The sequence below is a fragment of the Hydractinia symbiolongicarpus genome, chromosome 2 (assembly GCF_029227915.1).
Source record: "Hydractinia symbiolongicarpus strain clone_291-10 chromosome 2, HSymV2.1, whole genome shotgun sequence".
Classification (NCBI taxonomy): Eukaryota; Metazoa; Cnidaria; class Hydrozoa; order Anthoathecata; family Hydractiniidae; genus Hydractinia; species Hydractinia symbiolongicarpus.
In genome coordinates, this window is record NC_079876.1 from 24,890,734 (window position 1) to 24,909,891 (window position 19,158).

Sequence of the window (19,158 nt, forward strand, 5' to 3'; positions counted from 1 at the left end):
TTATATGGGAATGTCTTGTTAAATGAACTGGATTACTATTCCGAATCTCAGTTTGTTGATAGTAATTTAGATTCTCGATTTATTCTTCAGATATAACGTTTCCTTGTTAATTGGTTATACAATCTCAAATCTGGGCAAGACAAAGTCATAAAAAGTATTGGAAGTCTGAGTTGTTTTACCATCGCCAAAAGAGAAATCGTTTCCGGTATACAGGAGTGCCTTTTAATGTGGTCGTTAAGGGTAAAAGCGTGTTTACTAGCTATAAATGATTTAACCTTTTCTTTAAAGTTTAAATACATCATTCCTGCCAAAGACCGTCAGCTTTATTTTTTAACATACAGATATTAATTCGACTATATTTTAATTAGGTCCTACTAATTCCCCGTAAACTTTTGATTTTAAAATTAATTTCTTCTTCAGCAAAACTTCACTGGATAGCTTACAAAAATAAAGCCGTATTTTCATTGAACGTCAGGTTGAGAAGTAAGTCGAGCGCTTAGTATAGGTATACAGTATGTTGCAAATCCAGATGACGACTTCTCTTACTACGTCGCGAAGAAAACGATCTTGTGCCAAGTTGAAGTTGGTTAAATGTTTCATTTCCTTCATCTAATGTTCAGATTATTTCGGCTTAATTTTTTTATTGACTTAAATAATACTTTAAGATTAATAATCTCAAGAAAGCATTTTTTAAAAGTTTAACCAGATTTTCAGATGAGCTTTATTTCACAGCATGACTAATAAAGCTGTTGCATTGAGGTTAAGGCGATTAGTTAGGGGGAGTTTAGGATTGTTCAGACGGTTTATCAACCGGAATTGCCTAACCAATTATTAATAAAAAATTAAGTAGCTACCGTACTGACAGCAAAAAAAACTTCGATAAATTGGATAAAGAAAACATGCTTCGTACCCAGATCTCATCTATTAAAGCTTCATACGTTTTTTACTTGAATCACAAAACCACCTAGTTCCCAGGACATTCTGCTTATTTTGATGAGCTTAATAGCAACGAAAAGAGGCTACTATCAAGTTACTAACATGGCTGTAAAAAGGCGCTGTTATCTTAACGCCCTGTGATAATGACTCAATGTATTAGGGCCAGAGAACGAGGGTGTAAATCACCAACAGCTAGAAATGACGAACGTTAGCAAACATTGTTATTGTCATCTTTTATTTTCTCGTCTAAAAGTGCTAGAAAAAATAAAATTAAGTCTGGAAAGTTCATTAACAAATACACATTAGACAAAATAAACATTATCCAAACAGCCTGGAAACTAACTTGTAACTTGTGCTTCGTGCTTCTTAAGTGTTTTTATATTGAACAAAAAACCTTAAAAAATCTTAGTGATGAAATTGGATAAATTTGTTATGTCTCATAATATGATATTTTTCCCCTAATAAAATTCGTCATAATAGGTAAACTGTATTGACAACCATTCCGCTAATTAGTATGCGCTTGATGAAATTCGTGACAATTTACGCGGCATCATTTATCCATATTGAATCGAGTACAATATAATGTTATAGAATTACGGACATCAAAAGAATTCCTACCATGGTGAGTTATATGTGAAAGTATATAAAAGTATACATGAATGTATGCATACAAGCAGTTGTGAAAGTTTCTCTATATGAACTCGTCAACAGGTATTTTTATTTATTTATTTATTTGTTTGTTTGTTTGTTTGTTTGTTTGTTTGTTTGTTTGTTTGTTTGTTTGTTTTTTGTTTGTTTTAAATAATTAAAGTAAACTTTATTTACGGTTATGGTAACGATTCCCAATCACTGGGGCCTGTTATTAAAGACGCCCTTCATTACAAAAATTTATTATTTTTTCAGGTCATATATTAGGCTTTTCCATATCAACAAAAAAAAGATCACCGAGTTACCAGAAAAACCAAATTGCTTTCTTGAAATTAATCTAAGCGTAATCTACAAGCTTTTTTAATTAAAAACATTCTTATATGAGAAACCGTTAGAAATAAGATGTACTGAGATATTTCTTTCTAATACTTAAATGATGTATATTTGTTGAAAAGCAACGCCATTTTTAATTTTAGTCTTAAGGTTGCTAAGAAGTTGCTAAGCGTTGTATTGATATTTTATAAGATTTCAGTTTTGCAAGTTGATATTATTATTCCTCTATAAGCAAGTCCTTGAAGAGGTTGCTTAACCTTCAAACATTCAGCCTGTGAGTTGCTTCGCAGTTGTTTAAGTTTTCACCTCAACCTCAGCCTTTAGCGACTCGGTTGCTTATAAAAGAATGTTGCATTCAATATATCACCTACCTTGTTTTTTTTTTTTTTTTTTTTTTTTATTTCACATTATTTATTGTCGAAAATACAATAAAAATAGTCATATTTAAAAAAACTGACTAATTAAAATCGACTTCATGTAACTAACAAATATAAATTAAAAATAATAAATAAACTAAAAAGAGTTTAACCTCAAAAGGTGATCTTATTTCTATATGTATCCTAAATTGTGAATATACAATCTACAAAGACGACACTGACAAGTTAAGCCTTTCCATTTTTTTAGACAACTTACAAACGTTGAAATGCATGGCGCTTCTTGAATAGATTTTGGTAGAGTTGCCCATAGCTGCGGTCCTCTGAAGGTTACAGTTTCCAAGCCATATTTTACAGTTTGTGCTCTACCTCGAAAAAACTCTGAATTAATACGATTCGAATACCTATTTTTGTTAAGAATAAATACTTCGGACATAATATCAGGATTGGTATTATTTTTGACTTTATATAATTCCTTTAATAAAATAATCAAATTACGGTGATGTACACTAACAGTTCCAGTTTTATCCAATAGGTCTTGAAATGAAGAGCTATAATCATTAGTTATTACACGAAGGGCTCTACTATGGATTCTATTGATGGAATTGTTAGTAGTACGGTTACAAAACATCCAAAGTAAAGGACAGTACCCAAACTGAGATAAAATAAAAGAATTTAATATGAGATATAATTTTTGTTGATCCATATACGGTGATAATCTAACAAGAGCATTTAATTTATTGCTTGCTTTCTTGCACAAATCTTTAACGTGTTTGCTAAAAGTCAACATATTATCTATTGTAATACCAAGAAGTTTTTCCTCCGAAGAGCATTGCACAGCTGTTCCATTGATATTAACTTGTAGAAAACATTGTGTGTTGCTACCGAAAAACATAAAATGACACTTCCTTTCATTCAGTTGTAAGCAGTTTAACCTAAACCATGTTGAGACAGTTCTCATCTCATTTTCAAGCTCGTACAAAATATTTTCCTCAGAGTTTCCTATAACATAAATCGTGTTATCGTCAGCATAATTGCATATATCGCTGGTGACAAAAGATAAAAAATCATTCAAAAAGATGTTGAAAAGGAGAGGTCCTAGCACAGATCCTTAAGGGACACCGAAAGTCATTTCAAGCCATTCGCTAAAAGAGTTTGCCAGTCTGATACGTTGCTTCCTATTTTTCAGATAGCTAGCCACAAGTTTTAAAGCCGAAAAACTTAAACCATAGGCATATAACTTCGCTATGAGAAGATCATGGCTAATACGTCTCTATTTATCTTGTCGATTAGAGTGTTTCAATTTCTTTCGAGCCTTTCAAGTTTATTTTTAATTTTGCTTTTCATCGCGGTTTTTATAATGTATATATATAAAAAGATAATATTTTTTTGAACAATTATTTATTCTTTATTTATAGTTTATTTATATTTTCCTTACTTTCAAGGCCATTTATCGTTTTCTCTGCTTTTTGTCTAGTTACAATTTAGGTTGATTCCATATATCGTTTCTTAATTTCTCGTCGATTCGAGCGTTTCAATTTCTTTCAAGCCTTTTCAGTTTTTCTCATCGCGGTTTTCTTTTTTATTTAATGTATATAAAAAAAAATTTATTTTTTGAACACTTATTTATTCTTAATCTATAATTTTTTTCATTTTTATATTTCATTTTAGGGAGAAGAACAATTTTGTACAAAATTGAACCCAAATAAATGTTAATAATAATAATAATAATAATAATACAGTCAAAGGCTTTTGATAGATCCATAAAGATAGCTCCAACTTTTTGTTTGGCATCTAATGCTCCTCGCACTTTCGAGAACATACGCAAGAGAGATTGTTGAGTACTAAAGCCCTTTCGGAAACCACATAAATACGGAGATAGTTTATCACAGAAAAAACCCATAAGTTGTTTATATAGAAGCTTTTCAAATATTTTAGAGACCACAGGCAAAATACTTATAGGTCGAAAATTTTCTTTAGCTGATGGATCGCCTTTTTTGTGATTTCTTTCTCCGTTTCTGTCTTCGTGTGAATAAACAGGGTCATGTGTCTGCAAATTAAACCATTTATTTTAAACCGTTTGTTATATGCCCAAGGTAAAGCTTTTTCTTTTAGAATAAGCGACCCCTATTGGGGTGGGTGCTGAGAGACGGGGTGCTTCAGTTAGACTACATCCTTGTCCCTAGGACTTTTTGATATCGAGGGTCGACAGTGTTAAGTAGGCAATAGCGGTTTTACCCATTAAGCACCAAACTTTGGGGCGGAGGATGCAAAGGCGTTGATTTCATTACGGTAGTTAGAGGTATAAAAATATTTTCCATATGTTTAACATAAAAATTACATCAAATTTATAACTTTATATATGCCTTATATGTTTTGTTTTTTGTTAAAAACATTTTTGACATTCTTATTAGACAAAATGCCCAATAAAGAAAGCAAGGAAATTTAAAATTGTCATTCAAATTTTCTGCGGGTAAGAGACAAACAGTTCCGACCATAACGCTATTGAACAGCACCCCTTTGTCCATATCACACCCTTTCTTATAAGAAAATTAAAATTCTAACCAAGCTGCTCATTTTTTTTTTATTTATCTATTGTTTTAAAACAAAAGGGTTTTTGTTTTTAAGACGAAGTCCTAATCTTCTTATACATCATATTCTTATACAAGAAGAAAGCGTTTAGAGCAAGACATCACCGCCACAGCTTGCAGTAATTTTAAACGCTATAGAATTTATCAACCCACTAAAAAAAAAACAATCTGATAAAGCAAAACAGAAATATGTTGACGAACATTTTAATAACGCCCATATGCACCACATACACGCCCCATATCTCCACCCTCCTACACAAAATTAATTAACTTTAAAGTAAGAGAGTGAATTGTAGTTTTTAGACCGTGTGGTAGAGTGTTTTTGTTGTACCAACGTTATTACGAAGTAAGTCGATAAGATGTTATATGTGGCAATATAAGTTAACTGTCCTATAAAAAGAAATAATTGTGTAGCCATTAAATCATTTTTTATGCGGCCCTTACGTTGTGACATTTTATGACTTGATTATCCAGATTATTGCTGCAATATAAGAGAGAACACAAACTTGTTTGGGGAAACGAGAACTTAACAATTTTACACGATGTATTTCCGGATTACAGACAAAGCAAGTGAGATATTGACAGCTAGAAATTTGATTAGCTGTTATGTTTTACACGAGGGATATATAGTTGCAAAGTGATCCCGCCTTGTACAATAGTCAAAAAATCAATAAAATAATAATTCTTATGCGCCGATTGAGCTTGTCTTTCTAAGTAGGTAGATTGAGTTTATATCATCACATGTCAACATGAATACGGACGTGACTCTCAGCGTTTATTTCACAGCATGTTGAAAACTATTAAGAGAATTCAAAACAAAACAAGAAATTCCCTTTCTTTAACCAAATATCACTAATAATACCACATACTAAATTTGATTCCGAATGGGATAAACATTGGAAAATGTACAGAAATGGTAACTAACTTAAAAACGCATAACTCCACCCATGCGGCTAGGCTCGCCCACATGCCGACACCCACCCACATGCTGACATGCACGCACTCTCAATACATGCTGTAACAAAAGAATCTAAAAAATGTTATATGACTTTCGATATAATCGTTCTTAAGCAGGATCAGGTCAATTAAACTTGTTCAAAAAAAGTCAATCATTCTTAACAACAACGTACCGAGATTAAAAAAAAACAAAAAAGCATGATGACACCAAAATTTTAGAAACAAAAGTGAAACAAATACAAAAACTTGTAACATGTTATAATAACATGTTACAAGGCTTCTAAAAAAAACGACGCTCCATTAAGTACTGTGGAGAGAAAGAAGGAAGAGGGGGGAATTAAATATTCTGAATGGAGCGGGGAGAGGGGGTGGAGGTCACATAAAATGTAACTACAAGTGCAACATTGTGGTGTGCAAAAAAAAGTATAAGCAATGGGAAGGAGTTCTGGAAACTAGCTAGATCGTATGTTGTGGTATCTGATATCTATAAAAGGGTTGTATCTTATGGTGTCTCGTCTCCATGGAGAGGCTGTCTCATTTTTCTGCATAAATTGTTATTGTTTGGTTGACTTGACGCGTCGGAAAATACAATGTCTAATGACGCGATGGAAAACATTTTAATAACATTATAAGAATATTTAGTTAGATTAGAATTTATTTATGGTTTTTTTCATACCTCTTTTAGATAAACCTCGAAAGAGTTATAGAATGCGCATAGAAACAAACAAATAAAAAATCAAACAAAAACAAAAGGAAAGAAGTTTATGTTTGTTACGTATGTTTTTGTTGGATAAAGCTTAACTGGTTGATTGATTAAAGGGCAGTTTGTTGTTCTTCATTTGTTGTTGTTGTTGTTGTTGTTGGTTTTGGAATTAATTCTTGATAAAAAGTAGTGACGGGAATGTCTTGGTGACAGAAAACATATGGTGTAGCACAGCAATAGCATGCGAGCTAAATAGATTCAATTAAGATATCCAATTTAGAATGATTCTTTTAACGGGATGCGTTATCGGCGAATTGTGAAATCAATTTGAAATTAATTTTAAATTAAATGAAAAACAAGTTCCTAGAGCTGAGCGACTTAGAAACGGAGTTGGCACAAACCGTTTAAGTTTTATCAAATGATAGATTATTATGAACGAAAGGATTTTATCTTTTAGCTTTTATTTCTCTCGTGCATTTCGTTTTTAACCTTTTACACTTAGACGTGATGTTGTACATGATCTCAACAATTGTGTCTTGTGGATGAGAATGATATAAACAATGCACGAAGCAATGCACATGTTTTTTTCGGATTATCCCAATATTAATACTATGGTATTAGGGAAAATAGACATATTAGCCCTGGACAGAAAACGCAGAAAAAGTAATCGAAGATCAGGCAGTGATTTTCAACCTTATCGGTGGTTCAATTTCACCGTTGGTACAGCCTTATCGGTGAATCAGTCGTAAGGCCTTGATTTTAAACTTATTTCCTGAAAGAAGTAATGTACCAGTGATTCTACTTCACAACAATCCAGCCTCACCTTTACCCTACGGTTGATTTTATCATCTTACAACCATATTGAAGACTTGAAAAACTTACGCTGATCCCCGTTTAAATGACCCCGCTCGAGGAACCTAGCTTTATATTTAAAAACTGTCCTTTAATTTAAAGGGTTAAAATACCTTCTTTTTTTGTGAGAGAGAACGTAGGCTGGAGTAAGCTATGTGTGCTTTTAAGAGATACACATGATGGGAGTAACATCCTCACTTACTTACAATTCGCCCCGACTTTTCCCTTACCCTCCAGCCCTACGCAAAAAAAATAAACGTTGCAGTATCCGTAACTGCGTCGCATATGAAGTCAAGGTAAAAACTTGATGATGCAAATATCCATTCAAATATGCCATTTTTGTTGGTAGTTCTTTCTTTCCTTATAACAGTATGTCATAGTTCAAAAGTACGGAAATTGCCGTAATTATGCCTATAATTGACACCATAACATAATTGTGTTCCATTAACAAGCTTGTTAGATAAGTAATTAGGAGTCGCAGTTATTTTTCACCTACAACCTTCCCTGTTGTTTGATTTTATTTACACTGTACTGACAACAAAATGCAATGTTGATCCTGCTAATGAAGTGGCTGTCTTCCAGGTATTTGTGTATTAGCTTTACCAACCTCGATCACAGGATCTACTGCATATTTCATATTCGCACAAAAAAACGCTACAGGTCCTAGGATTGACGTTTCTAGCTTTGATTTTTGATCCTGCAGTAGTCTTAGAGTGCCTGAGTCGGCCTTCAACACGGTTATCTATACTTTGAGTGCCTTAGTAGGAACAAGATATGGAAACTCTTTAAATTCTGGCTTCTTACAAACTCGCCAACATGGCTTGTTAGTTTTTTTCATATTGGGACCTTAACGTCGTCGAGCGGGCCTGAGCCTTGTTTAGGTTTCGCCCCGTTACAAAAAAACCTAACAAGCCCTGGGAACGAAATTAACATTCCCGCTCTTTTTGAATTTTTCGAACTTGTCTCCCTTCTCACTGACGCTGGTATAGTTGTTATTGGCTTGGTTAACCTGAAATTTTTCACTACCTGTGGCGGAACAGATTATAAATTACGTAACACTCTCCTTCGCAACGTTTTCCTTTCTAAAATTGTAATCGCCCAGCATATGTATTCACTTGCCAACTCGTGATACAATAATATATGAGAGTAGACGGAAATAGCATGCTAATTACTTCTATAGCAGCAATAATAACTTCATGAAAACACAAAAAAGGCTAGGATGTTCATTGATGGTATGTCATCGCTGAGAAAAACAACACGTCGTTAAAACTAAGGTATCATTCATGAAAGATACTTCTGTTTTGAAAAGTTATACTATCGCGAAAGGTATGGACATATGTTCTTTTATATGTTACACGACTTTCCTGGATGTTAAAATTAAAGAATTTAATAGCCATGATCCAACACTATATAAAAGAGACAGGGTTAGAAGAGATTATAATCTCTTCTCATAGAATGTTTGTCTCGTTTATTCCAAACAAAAAATATAAAGTTTAAGATCTGAATGGCACAATAAGAAGGTTCTGATACACAAATACTCACCAGACAAAACAAATTTTACCATTGGTTCATTTTTGACGAGTCATTGTTTATTTACAAAAGGAATCAATAATTCGTCTATAATTCAATTCCCTCCATTTTCTCTTATTTCAGTATTATTATCCTGTATTATTAAATTTAGCGTACACACGATTTTTAGTTACAGAACTTTTGTTGACAGACTTTTCTAGAGCAAGAAACCTGCAACCTCATTACCAGGGCTCCGTCCTGGTACGCCAAAAAAAATGGAATGAAGTTCATAAATGGTAGAACATACATGTTAAAGAATTAATTGTAATTACAAAAAGAAAACAGGATTCGTGTAAACATTAAATTAACTTTTAATACTAATGTTAGAAGAACTGGAACGTCGTTTTTCGTCGCCTTTCGACCATACAAGCAGCTCTTTATAGGTTATTTAACGATTGAGTTTAGTTTAATTGCTTTAACGACAACTTTAACCAGGATCAGATTTTTAACCGTTGAAGCGTTAAACCGTTAAGAATAAAGGGGGATTTTCACGAAGCTAATTGAGCGGCAAATTTGACGGCGAATTGTGTCTGACCATGCGCAGTTTTTTTTTTTATTATTTTTCATCGAACTGCGCATGGTCAGATACAATTCGCCATTGAATTCGCCGCTCAATTTGCTTCGTGAAAATCTTCCTTAAGACCCAATACCAACTCTTTTTTTCACGTCAAGAGTTTCCAGACTAAATTAGGGATATTCAGTACAAATCCTATCCAACTCTCTGTCTTACTTCCAGCAACAACAAAAAATAAAACAGTCATTAACTAGGGAGTTTGCAATTAACTCAGCGCGAATGTAGAATGAATTCTCTTTTTGTTTCGAACACTCTCCTTCTCTCGTTCCCTCTATTTTAACAAATATTTCAGCCCCTATTCTCTTGCACATTGTAATGAACGTCTATTTAGCCAACCTAGTTTCCAAAACCTTGTTTGCTGTTTTGATCTTGGAAATGGCGCAAACAAGTAAATAGCCAAAAAGGACCTGGCATATAGGTTGTCTATTTAGCACCCCTTTAGTGTTTTAGCGCGAAAGTTCAATAGGAAAAAAAATGGGGCGATTTACGGTAAATAAGCAAATACACAGATATTAATTGCGGAATACTTGATACAAATACAGAAAATACAGAAATTTCGTAAGATGATAAGAAACTATTAGTTCTGTCTATAAATAAATACAACTTATATATCATGGTTGGATATTGTAACGTAAATATTCAAGCAAAGAAGATGCACAATATGTAAGAAATTAAAGATCAAACTCATTCCCAGGGCCTTTTTACTTTTTGATATCGGAGACGGTTTCGATATAAAAAAGTCTAAAAGGCTCTTGGGAACGAGGTTGATATGAAATAAGGTAATAAATATAGTCAAAACGAAGCTAATAGTTGGAATATATAAATACATTAAAAAATTAATTAAAATAAATAAGTAAAAATAGGGTAGTATTTAAAAAGTCGGAGAAGAAGATAAAATAGAGAATGGGTTAAGAGGGTGCTACAGGTTTGACTGTTCTCACGAATATATTTCATTCTATATTCTATTGATTATTACAAATTTGTACCGTAATTTGTTCGTTTCTTTTATACACCTTTATCTTCTATTTTATATATTCTTATTTAACATAGCCTTTAAGTTTCTGTTTAATTTTATCAGCAATTGAAAAATGATAAAAAAAAATGCTTTGCGTGAATCATAATGGCTGCACTTGGTTTATTTACCTATTTGTTTATTAATTAATTTCTACTGTTGTTGGTTTCGAAAAAGAGAGCCTATTGTAAGACCACTTCATATAACTATGACAAACAAAAGGAAGACTGGATGGGTGGAGCACATACGAAATAGGGCGAGTATAAATTCACATACCAGTTCGTTTTCTGAGTGAGCCTCGTTTAATAAGTATATGTAATTTATATAATGCACATATGACGTAATCACTGTTACGTACTAGATATGTGAAAAATACACTGGAATTCGCCCGTTGTTACTCGACAGCTACTATCTTTCACTCGCAGAAAGTAAGTCAGGTTTTATAAATATGGATAGTTTATTAAACATTTGATATTTTAAAATTAGACTCAAGGATACTTATGAAAAGGGTTTCTTCAGGCTCAAGATATGCTCAAGTTATGCTTCATGGCAAAAAGATTTATTGAAATATGGTTATGAAAAACACATGATCAGGCTCAAAATATGATTTTTTTTAAAAAAAAGAGGAGAAATTAGAACCTGAATCTTACTAAAAACTGGTAAAAGATAAAAAGAAAAACTGCTCACGAAACAAAACCATAAAAACTTCGCAAAATTTTCTTAAGCTTGGCATAATGCAACTTCGTCCCCAGGGTCTTGTGGCCCCTGAGCCGTTATGCTGCTATCAACTTATCAACAAGGCAAAATGCCCTGGGAACGAGGTTGGGCATAATGCTTAACATATGCTTATAAAATGACCAAATTAGATAAAAAAAAACCTATGTATTTAAGGAACATTATTAAAATCTTTGGTTCAGTACACAGTGTGAGCCATCCTCGTTCCCAGGGTTTATTGTCTTTTTGATATGAGAGAAGACAACGAAAAATATCCTGGTATCATTGAATGGATATTTAAGAAGGTAAAACATCCTGAAGACAAGGGTGCAATGTGAGCATGTTTCTCAGTTACCATTACCACAGCTCCGGATCAACGCTTGGCATGCGAGGGAACTTGCGTAGACTGGTTATGAGGTCGTGGTTCAGTAAACAGTGGCATGTTTAGCAAGTGCTGTTACCACAGCAACGAGTCAACGCATTTTATGTGGGGGGGAGGAAAAAGGGGGGAGCAATGCCGGTGTGAATCTAATGTACACCTCAGAACACATGACCCACCTTGGTAACAGAGTTTCCAACACCACCGAAATGGTTATCGTGTTTAAATATGGGAAGAAATAGAAGCAAAACTATCTAACAATATTTCTTTCCTGTACATCATCAAACAGCTTTTGTTGTTTCACAACTTTCGTGTGATTTTGTGTAAAGAAATCACATAGTCGTGTCATATTTCTTCATATAAAACCAGTAATACTGTGCCAGATGTTAGCGCTAAACATACCGTGATATTTTGAAAGAAAGTTAAATTTATTTACAACCACATTTTCTAGCATTATTTCCAAAGATAAAGATGAATCCACGAAGATAAAAGATATGAAGAAGTTAAAGAGATTAAATATTAACGTTAATTATCTTAGAAATAAAGGCGGGTTTATGATGGAGACGCGAATATTAAAGAGGTGAGGTTATTTTTTTCAAAGCATAGAATTTGGTTTAAAATTGCTGCTTAAAAATTAGCCTGATTTTAAGTTTTTTGAGTGTACTGCCATTAGCCGACTAGAATATTTATTTTATTCTTTTTAGTGGGAATTATTAATCCAGTCAATAGGTTGTTACAATTAAATGTCAGGACTTTTTGTTCTCAGAGTTTATTAAGATAAAAAGAGCTCTGGGGACAAGAGTGGTCTTATACTGGGTATTCCTTAAATCGCTTGTATTAAGTGTAATACATTTATGCTGTTATTAATCCCATTCTTTTTTTTAAGTAATATTTGTTTTTATAAGAGTGGAAAATATGTAGGAAATATATATCCGTGTGCTTATACAATGCTGACTAATTTTTATGCCAATACTTATTAACTTAAGGTCATTATATGCAATGTTGTCTCACGTTTATACTATGTTATACCAGTCACCTTTTTAGATTAGAGTCATTTTATGCAATGTTGTCTGAAGTTTATATTATGTTATACCAGTCACTTTTTTAGATTAGGGTCATTTTATACAATGTTGGCTGATTTTTATGCCATGTTATACCAACACTTTTTAAATTAAGGTTATTTTATGCAATATTGGCTAATTTTTATACTACGTTGTACATTTTTGGAATAAGGTGAAATTCAACTCTTTACTTTTCTCAATCTTAATTAGAGAAGTATCCTTTTGATCAATTCTGACTAATGCCATAAACTACTTCGGATTTAGGTTAACAAAAAGAGAAAACTCTTCAAAGGCAAAATGGTCTAATCGGTTGCATTATTAAGAATTGTTTCGCGTATAATATACAATACATATCTCTTTTAAGTTCATAATCGATAATACAAATATGGACATAACTGACTGTTACTCCCACATCTGCTTGGTGGGCGTTTGCTACGTCATATTTAATTACCAAATACGATATGCTTAATGCCATATATAGTGGATGCAGCAATACTCGTCGTAACAAAAACACAGTGAGCGATTGTGGGTGAAAACAATATGGCGGATATAGCTACCTACAACTAAGCAATCCACGCGTATCGGTATGAGTTCTTAATTGACGGTGGGTAAACTTTTTAAAAACTTTAATGGATGACAACCTCTGTCAATTTTAATTATGTCAATAGCACATTATTAAAATTCTTGCCAAGACCTCAGTAATAAAAAGGTCGAATTTCAATAGCAGACCTTTCGCATCAAGTTTATGCGAACACTGTGAATGATGTACCACAAAGTTTCATCGTACGTTTAGTAGACTCCTTGTTTTTGTTCGGTTTTTGTGTTTTTTGTTTGTTTGTTTGTTTGCTTGTTTATTTGTTTTCTTTTTCTGTCTGTTGTAACTTAGTGGAATCACTCCTTAAAATACTCATTCGCGTATTTTTCTCAATCGCACAGGTTTTTGATATCTTTCTAACAACTGATATGTCAATCAAAACTATACGTGACCGAGTGTCTATCGTATGTGCCCAAGTTGATAGCGCTTGAATCTTATTGGTTCATACAAAGGATGACGCGCGATTTCTTCTTTTCAGACTTGTTTCAGTTATTAAAGGTTTAAAATTTTTTAGAATGAACCTACATAAAGATCTCAAAAATGGATTCCTTGGAACATATTTATGTTCACACTTTTTTTGATAAAAAAATAAGAAATATACTTTAAAATACGAAGTTTATTTTAATTGACTGGGAAGTTTCACAGCAATAAGTTCATTGTATTGATCGAGTTCGCAAAAGTGCTGCCAAAAGTAATTATATAACTAGTGGAAAAGACATGTATTTTTCGCAGTAAGCGTATACAATATACAAAAACAAGCAAGCACCAAGCTGGCCAATTATTGCTTTTTTTTTACTTTTTACCTTTTATAAAAAATCTATGAAGGAGATTTTAACTTAAACAGATATCGATCAATGCAAAAAGTAGGATTGCTTTCTATATGTGAAAAATGTTTATGTGAAAAACCGCTTTAAGAATTTTCAGAAAATAAAAAATGTGTTCCACGCATCTGAATTCTTCTTTTTATTACTTCTAAAAATCCTTAGTGACTTTCGAGAAGGCATTTTCTAGTATATTTGCTATTGTTTTTTTTCTATTATTCCTATATTTATTGTTTTATATTACTCTAGTATATTCTAGCGTGTTTTAGTATTTTGTAACAAGTTTATAAATAGGGCAAGAAGTTTTAAGAGATTGATACTTAGACGTTTAAGAAGAAAGAAGATGTAAATTTTACACGCTTCCTCAACGTTCACTCTTTTCGTTACAGCGACTCCCTTCTTACAATTATCTGCGTAGTAAGCATCCGCTTTGCATGTATCATGCAATAACATTGTAGTTATCTCCGTATAAAAAATGAGAAATGTCAAAAATACTAATATCAAAACACATTCCTATGTTTATTTCAAAAGTAAATAATCAATAAGTACACTATCTTGTTTTCAAATCTATTCCATGCTTTTTGCTAAAAGACGCCCTAGTGCCCGGATGCCTACCAGGTGATGGGTGCCGGTCATGGAGAGGGTTTGCTTTATTTTTTTTAATGACACATTTAATTAATTACAATGGTGGGGTTTCACTGACCCTATGCTCCATTACGCATGAACATAATTCATTTAAGTTATGAGCAGCAGTGATTGATTAGCTAGTTCATCCATTTTTTTCCTTTTTTGTTTGTTTTCTAAACATATCTTGTTTCCCTATACCTTGATTTAACCTTCCAGATGACATAAAGATATTGAAGTAGCGTTCGAAGGTGCGAATCTTCATGTTTACAATATATATTTTTTCAATTTCAAACATTCAGTGGTCACACCCAACATATAAGGTGAACGCTAAAGTTAAGCAAAAAATTCGCGGTTTGTATGACCATTATCAGGGTTGTGCAAATGCATTTAACTTGAAAAAAACTTCAAACTGGTATCTCCAACACCTCGTTTATAGGATTTTGTCCTCATTGTGATATCGGACGGCGATAAAGAAAAAGAAGTCCCGGTAAGAAGGTTGCTCCCTACATTCCCACCCTGAATTTCAAGGGCAAAAAATCCTGATAATTGACCTCAATTTGTCTTAAAATTAGAGTTGTTATTAGAGGTTATAACATAACCTATTGATATTCACAACTGTAAACTTTTAATTCTTAACTTGTCCTCCTCCCAAAATGTCAAGTTGATAATTAGTGTGAAACGAACCACCCCTTTATGACACTTTTTTATGATGTTGTTATTGTCATCAGGGCCAACATATTACGAAATCTATATTCTGCCTTGCTTCTAGTTATCTCTCCTTAAGTCAAAGTGGCTTTTACTGCACCTAAAATATGTACATTCAAAGTAAATGTATTCCTTCTATGCATAAGAAAAAAATTGTGCCACAGATGCACGTAATAGAAAATGCAAACAATTTCATTATAGTTTTCAGCGTTAATGAAACATGGACACGTTAAAATATGACGGATCTTTTGCTCTCCATTGTCTAATGTTTTTTATATACTAGTTTCACATTTCACATCTCTTTTGAGGATTATTCTCCTTGTTTTTAATTGCAGTCAATTTCGAAGCCTGCATCTTTTTTAAAAGACTGTAATTATGCTAATATAGGAAACATTTTTGCCATACCCTAAACTTTCTGTTCTCCATAGCAAAGATTTTTAACAATTTGATTAGCATAAGTAAACAGTAGGAAGAAAGTTTTCGCATATTTCATAATTTGTCTACTACGGAGTGTTGTCTATTAATCGTGGGAAAATGATTCATTGACCAGCGGCATAATATTGCTCATTTAGACTTTTAATGAAAGTGGGGGCGTGTTACTTACCACTATATGGTTTCTGATTTTTGTTGTATAAAGCAGAGAATACATTCTCAGTTTATGATTTATGACAGCAAAAGAAGAAGAGAGGTCATGAAGTTACAGAGCAGGGTACACATTGCTTGTCATGATTCCGCAATAGATACACAAGAAGGCAGTTAATATGAGCATTATGGTTATTCTGTCTATCTATGTCATATGTTTTATATCTGCCTGTCTATCTATGTCTTCTTCATGACTAAATTTGTTTTATGTATGCCTATATATATTTTGTAATAATATATCATGCTTAGAACATTATCTTGTCTCACTCGCCTAGGTAACGATAGAAGTTTTTCACTTTCTCCAAATCTTAAAATATTTTAGTCAGTTTAAAGAATTTATAAGATGCAATTCTGCTTCTTATAAATTCAAACATTTATTTATAATTATTACAAAAAGGGAGCTAATATTGTTCTACATCGCAGTACAATTAAATATCGAATTCCAATAGAAGATCTTACATTGGAATTTAAATTATATTGCGCCTCAAAAAAGTTACAAACTCACTGTTTTACGAGACTGTATTCATATCTTTCTTGTAGGTTTTGCAGTAGCGCACACTTGGAAGCGTATTTCTTCTAACGACGACACTTATGTGCCCTGGGTAGCACAACATCTAATGTTCATGAAGACGTTTTTAGCTTTTGCAAGCACGTAGTGTTTTATATAAAAATTCGTGAAACATCTTCTCTTTTTTGTTAAGTTTGTTGTTATTTATTGTTGTTATTTTATATTACTTGTTTTTATATTTCCATATTTTAGTGTCAGAAGATAATAAATAGTAAATAATAAATTCAATTAAATAAAGATGAATTTGTTGGTGATCTTTTCCGTGTGTGTCATCTTTGGATATCAAAATGTGAACGGCGACTTGAGTAAGTAATATTTCCTATTTATTGTCTCCTTTGGCTTCGTTATGTCCCCTTCGATCTTCATTTACGCGTCGGGGGGGGGGGGGGGGTACCAACCTTGCCCCCAGGGTCTTGTGGCTCATAAGCCGTTACTGCGGAGTACCACTTGATCAACAAGGCAAAAAGCCCTGGAAACGAGGTTGTCATCAGCACAAGTCAGGACACAAACACAAAAATGTCCTGAGTGGATTGGTTTTTTTTGCCTTTTTGAGACGAGATCTCTCATATTAAAAGAAAGGCTAGGGGGTGAGCAGATCCTGTGGATGAGCGTTAAAGTGCTGCATTCAACAGATTTATCTTTTTCGCTTTTTAGTGAACGAACTGATGGAAACGTTGCTTAGCGATCCCAATACAAGAGAGTTAGTTAAAAAAGCTGAAGCAAAAATGGAAGCAAAAGACCAAAATCCCGCGGGAATGCGCACTGAATACGGTGGCGGTTTTCGTGGTGGGGACGCCTCGTCCACGAAACAAGATGCTATTTACAACAAGATTAAAGAATTGGTAGAGAAGTCGAAAAGTAAGAAAGAGAATTCTGGCTTACCGTGGACAAAAAAAGAAAAGTCAGGATTACCTTGGTCTAAAAAGGAGAAGCTAGGATTACCTTGGTCCAAGAAAGACAGGTCAGAATTGCCATGGTCCAAAAAAGACAGGTCAGAATTGCCATGGTCCAAAAAAGACAGGTCGGAATTGCCATGGTCCAAAAAGGATATAACAAATACACCAAATGGGTTGCCATGGAAACGTACCCTGTACAAAAGAGTTATGAATGATATAAATGATTTATTTTCGATGACTGACAAGACAGAAGAAAAGAAATCCACAGGTACTTTACTTATTTGTTTAAATGTTTTCTCGTATTTTAACCAGACAATCAATAAAAAAAAAGAAAAAAAGAATTCTCGAAAGGTTTTTATAAAGACATTTCTTGCAATGTGTAGAGAATAAATGTTTTGTTAAATCCTTATAGATGATGAATTGGTCGACGAATTATCTGGGTTGTTTAAGCGTACATAATGAATCCTGCACATAACAAAGAAAAAACTCACACAGTAATGTACCGTTGTATGTTTATGACACAGGTTAATGGAATCTAAAATGGTGGAGAAGCTATGAATTAAGTTATACTGATCTAAAACGATTGTAAAACTGTTTTTTATAACGTTAAAAATTAGCACTAAAATTCGTTTAAACTGAGACTTTTTTTGTACTTGTTGACTTTAGCCAATAAAATATCGATGAGAATAATAAATCCTGGTAGTTAATAACATGGAAACAAACAAAGCTAGAAGATGCGTCAAATAAACATTAGCCTCGCTCCCAAGTGTTTGTATAACGTTAAGGCATGGTTTGTTCAGCGCAACGTAAGCGCGATAGCGGCAACAAACCCCTAAATTGTGGTTACATTGAAAGTAGTTAAATACAAGTCAGTGGCCCGTTGATAAATCCACCGCTTCTCCCGTTCTTTGTTTACAGCATTTCGTGTGTCTTGCTATTACGGTTACCATTTTACGTGACAGACAAGCGTGTGCGGTTATTATAATATAGATACAACTAGTTAGTATATTCTTCCCAGGAAAATTGAAAACAGAAGAATTTTTGTATCGCTTTTTCCGTTACTTCGAATTTAATATTTTCGAAATATTAATTGTACTAATACTTTACTTGTTAAAACCCGCGTTATTTGAAACTCGCACAATCTGAAATTTACTCTATCTGAATTTCGCGCGCGCGATTTTATAAGCATGCGCGAAGCTATCTGCCATCCATCAACCATCAACAGGAAATTAGAACTTCTCGTTATGTTTTTGTCTATGTGCGACCAATCGTTAACATGTGAAAAATAATACCAGATCTGTTCGTATCCATTATTGTACTAAGCGTCGTTTCCAAGTTCGAAAATGATTTTCTTTTCGGATACTGTAAGGCAATATAACAACAAAAATTTATTGCAAAGGTGAGAGTTAATGTCGAAAGGATAGTTATGGATAAAATCTAGTCAAGTATACTCAGCACTTCTACAAAATGAGACACCAAAATTCAAAGTGAGTGAAACCTATAGCTGCTAGAAAAACTCAAGATATATAGCAAGCTAATTAATAACGTTGGCTAATTATTGTAGCCAATAAAGGATAGTATGAAAACGAAAGAGGGAAACT

General features: G+C 33.2%; 2 protein-coding genes across 2 annotated transcripts; one reads left to right on the plus strand and one right to left on the minus strand.

The window, feature by feature from the left end:
- The first annotated feature begins 1,531 nt into the window (after nucleotides 1-1,531).
- Nucleotides 1,532-18,196, plus strand: LOC130630318 (uncharacterized). The gene is made up of 4 exons (XM_057443776.1): nucleotides 1,532-1,647; nucleotides 16,854-16,966; nucleotides 17,316-17,825; nucleotides 17,970-18,196. Exons 2-4 carry the CDS (start codon nucleotides 16,900-16,902, stop codon nucleotides 18,014-18,016), a joined length of 624 nt encoding a protein of 207 aa, XP_057299759.1. The 5' UTR covers nucleotides 1,532-1,647; nucleotides 16,854-16,899; the 3' UTR covers nucleotides 18,017-18,196.
- Nucleotides 2,375-4,612, minus strand: LOC130630003 (uncharacterized). Its single transcript, XM_057443399.1, has 5 exons — nucleotides 4,541-4,612; nucleotides 4,032-4,341; nucleotides 3,462-3,536; nucleotides 2,551-3,293; nucleotides 2,375-2,398 (listed from the first exon to the last, which is right to left on the minus strand). The coding sequence occupies exons 1-5, from the start codon at nucleotides 4,610-4,612 to the stop codon at nucleotides 2,375-2,377; spliced, it is 1,224 nt and encodes a 407-aa protein (XP_057299382.1).
- Nucleotides 18,197-19,158: the final 962 nt, after the last annotated feature.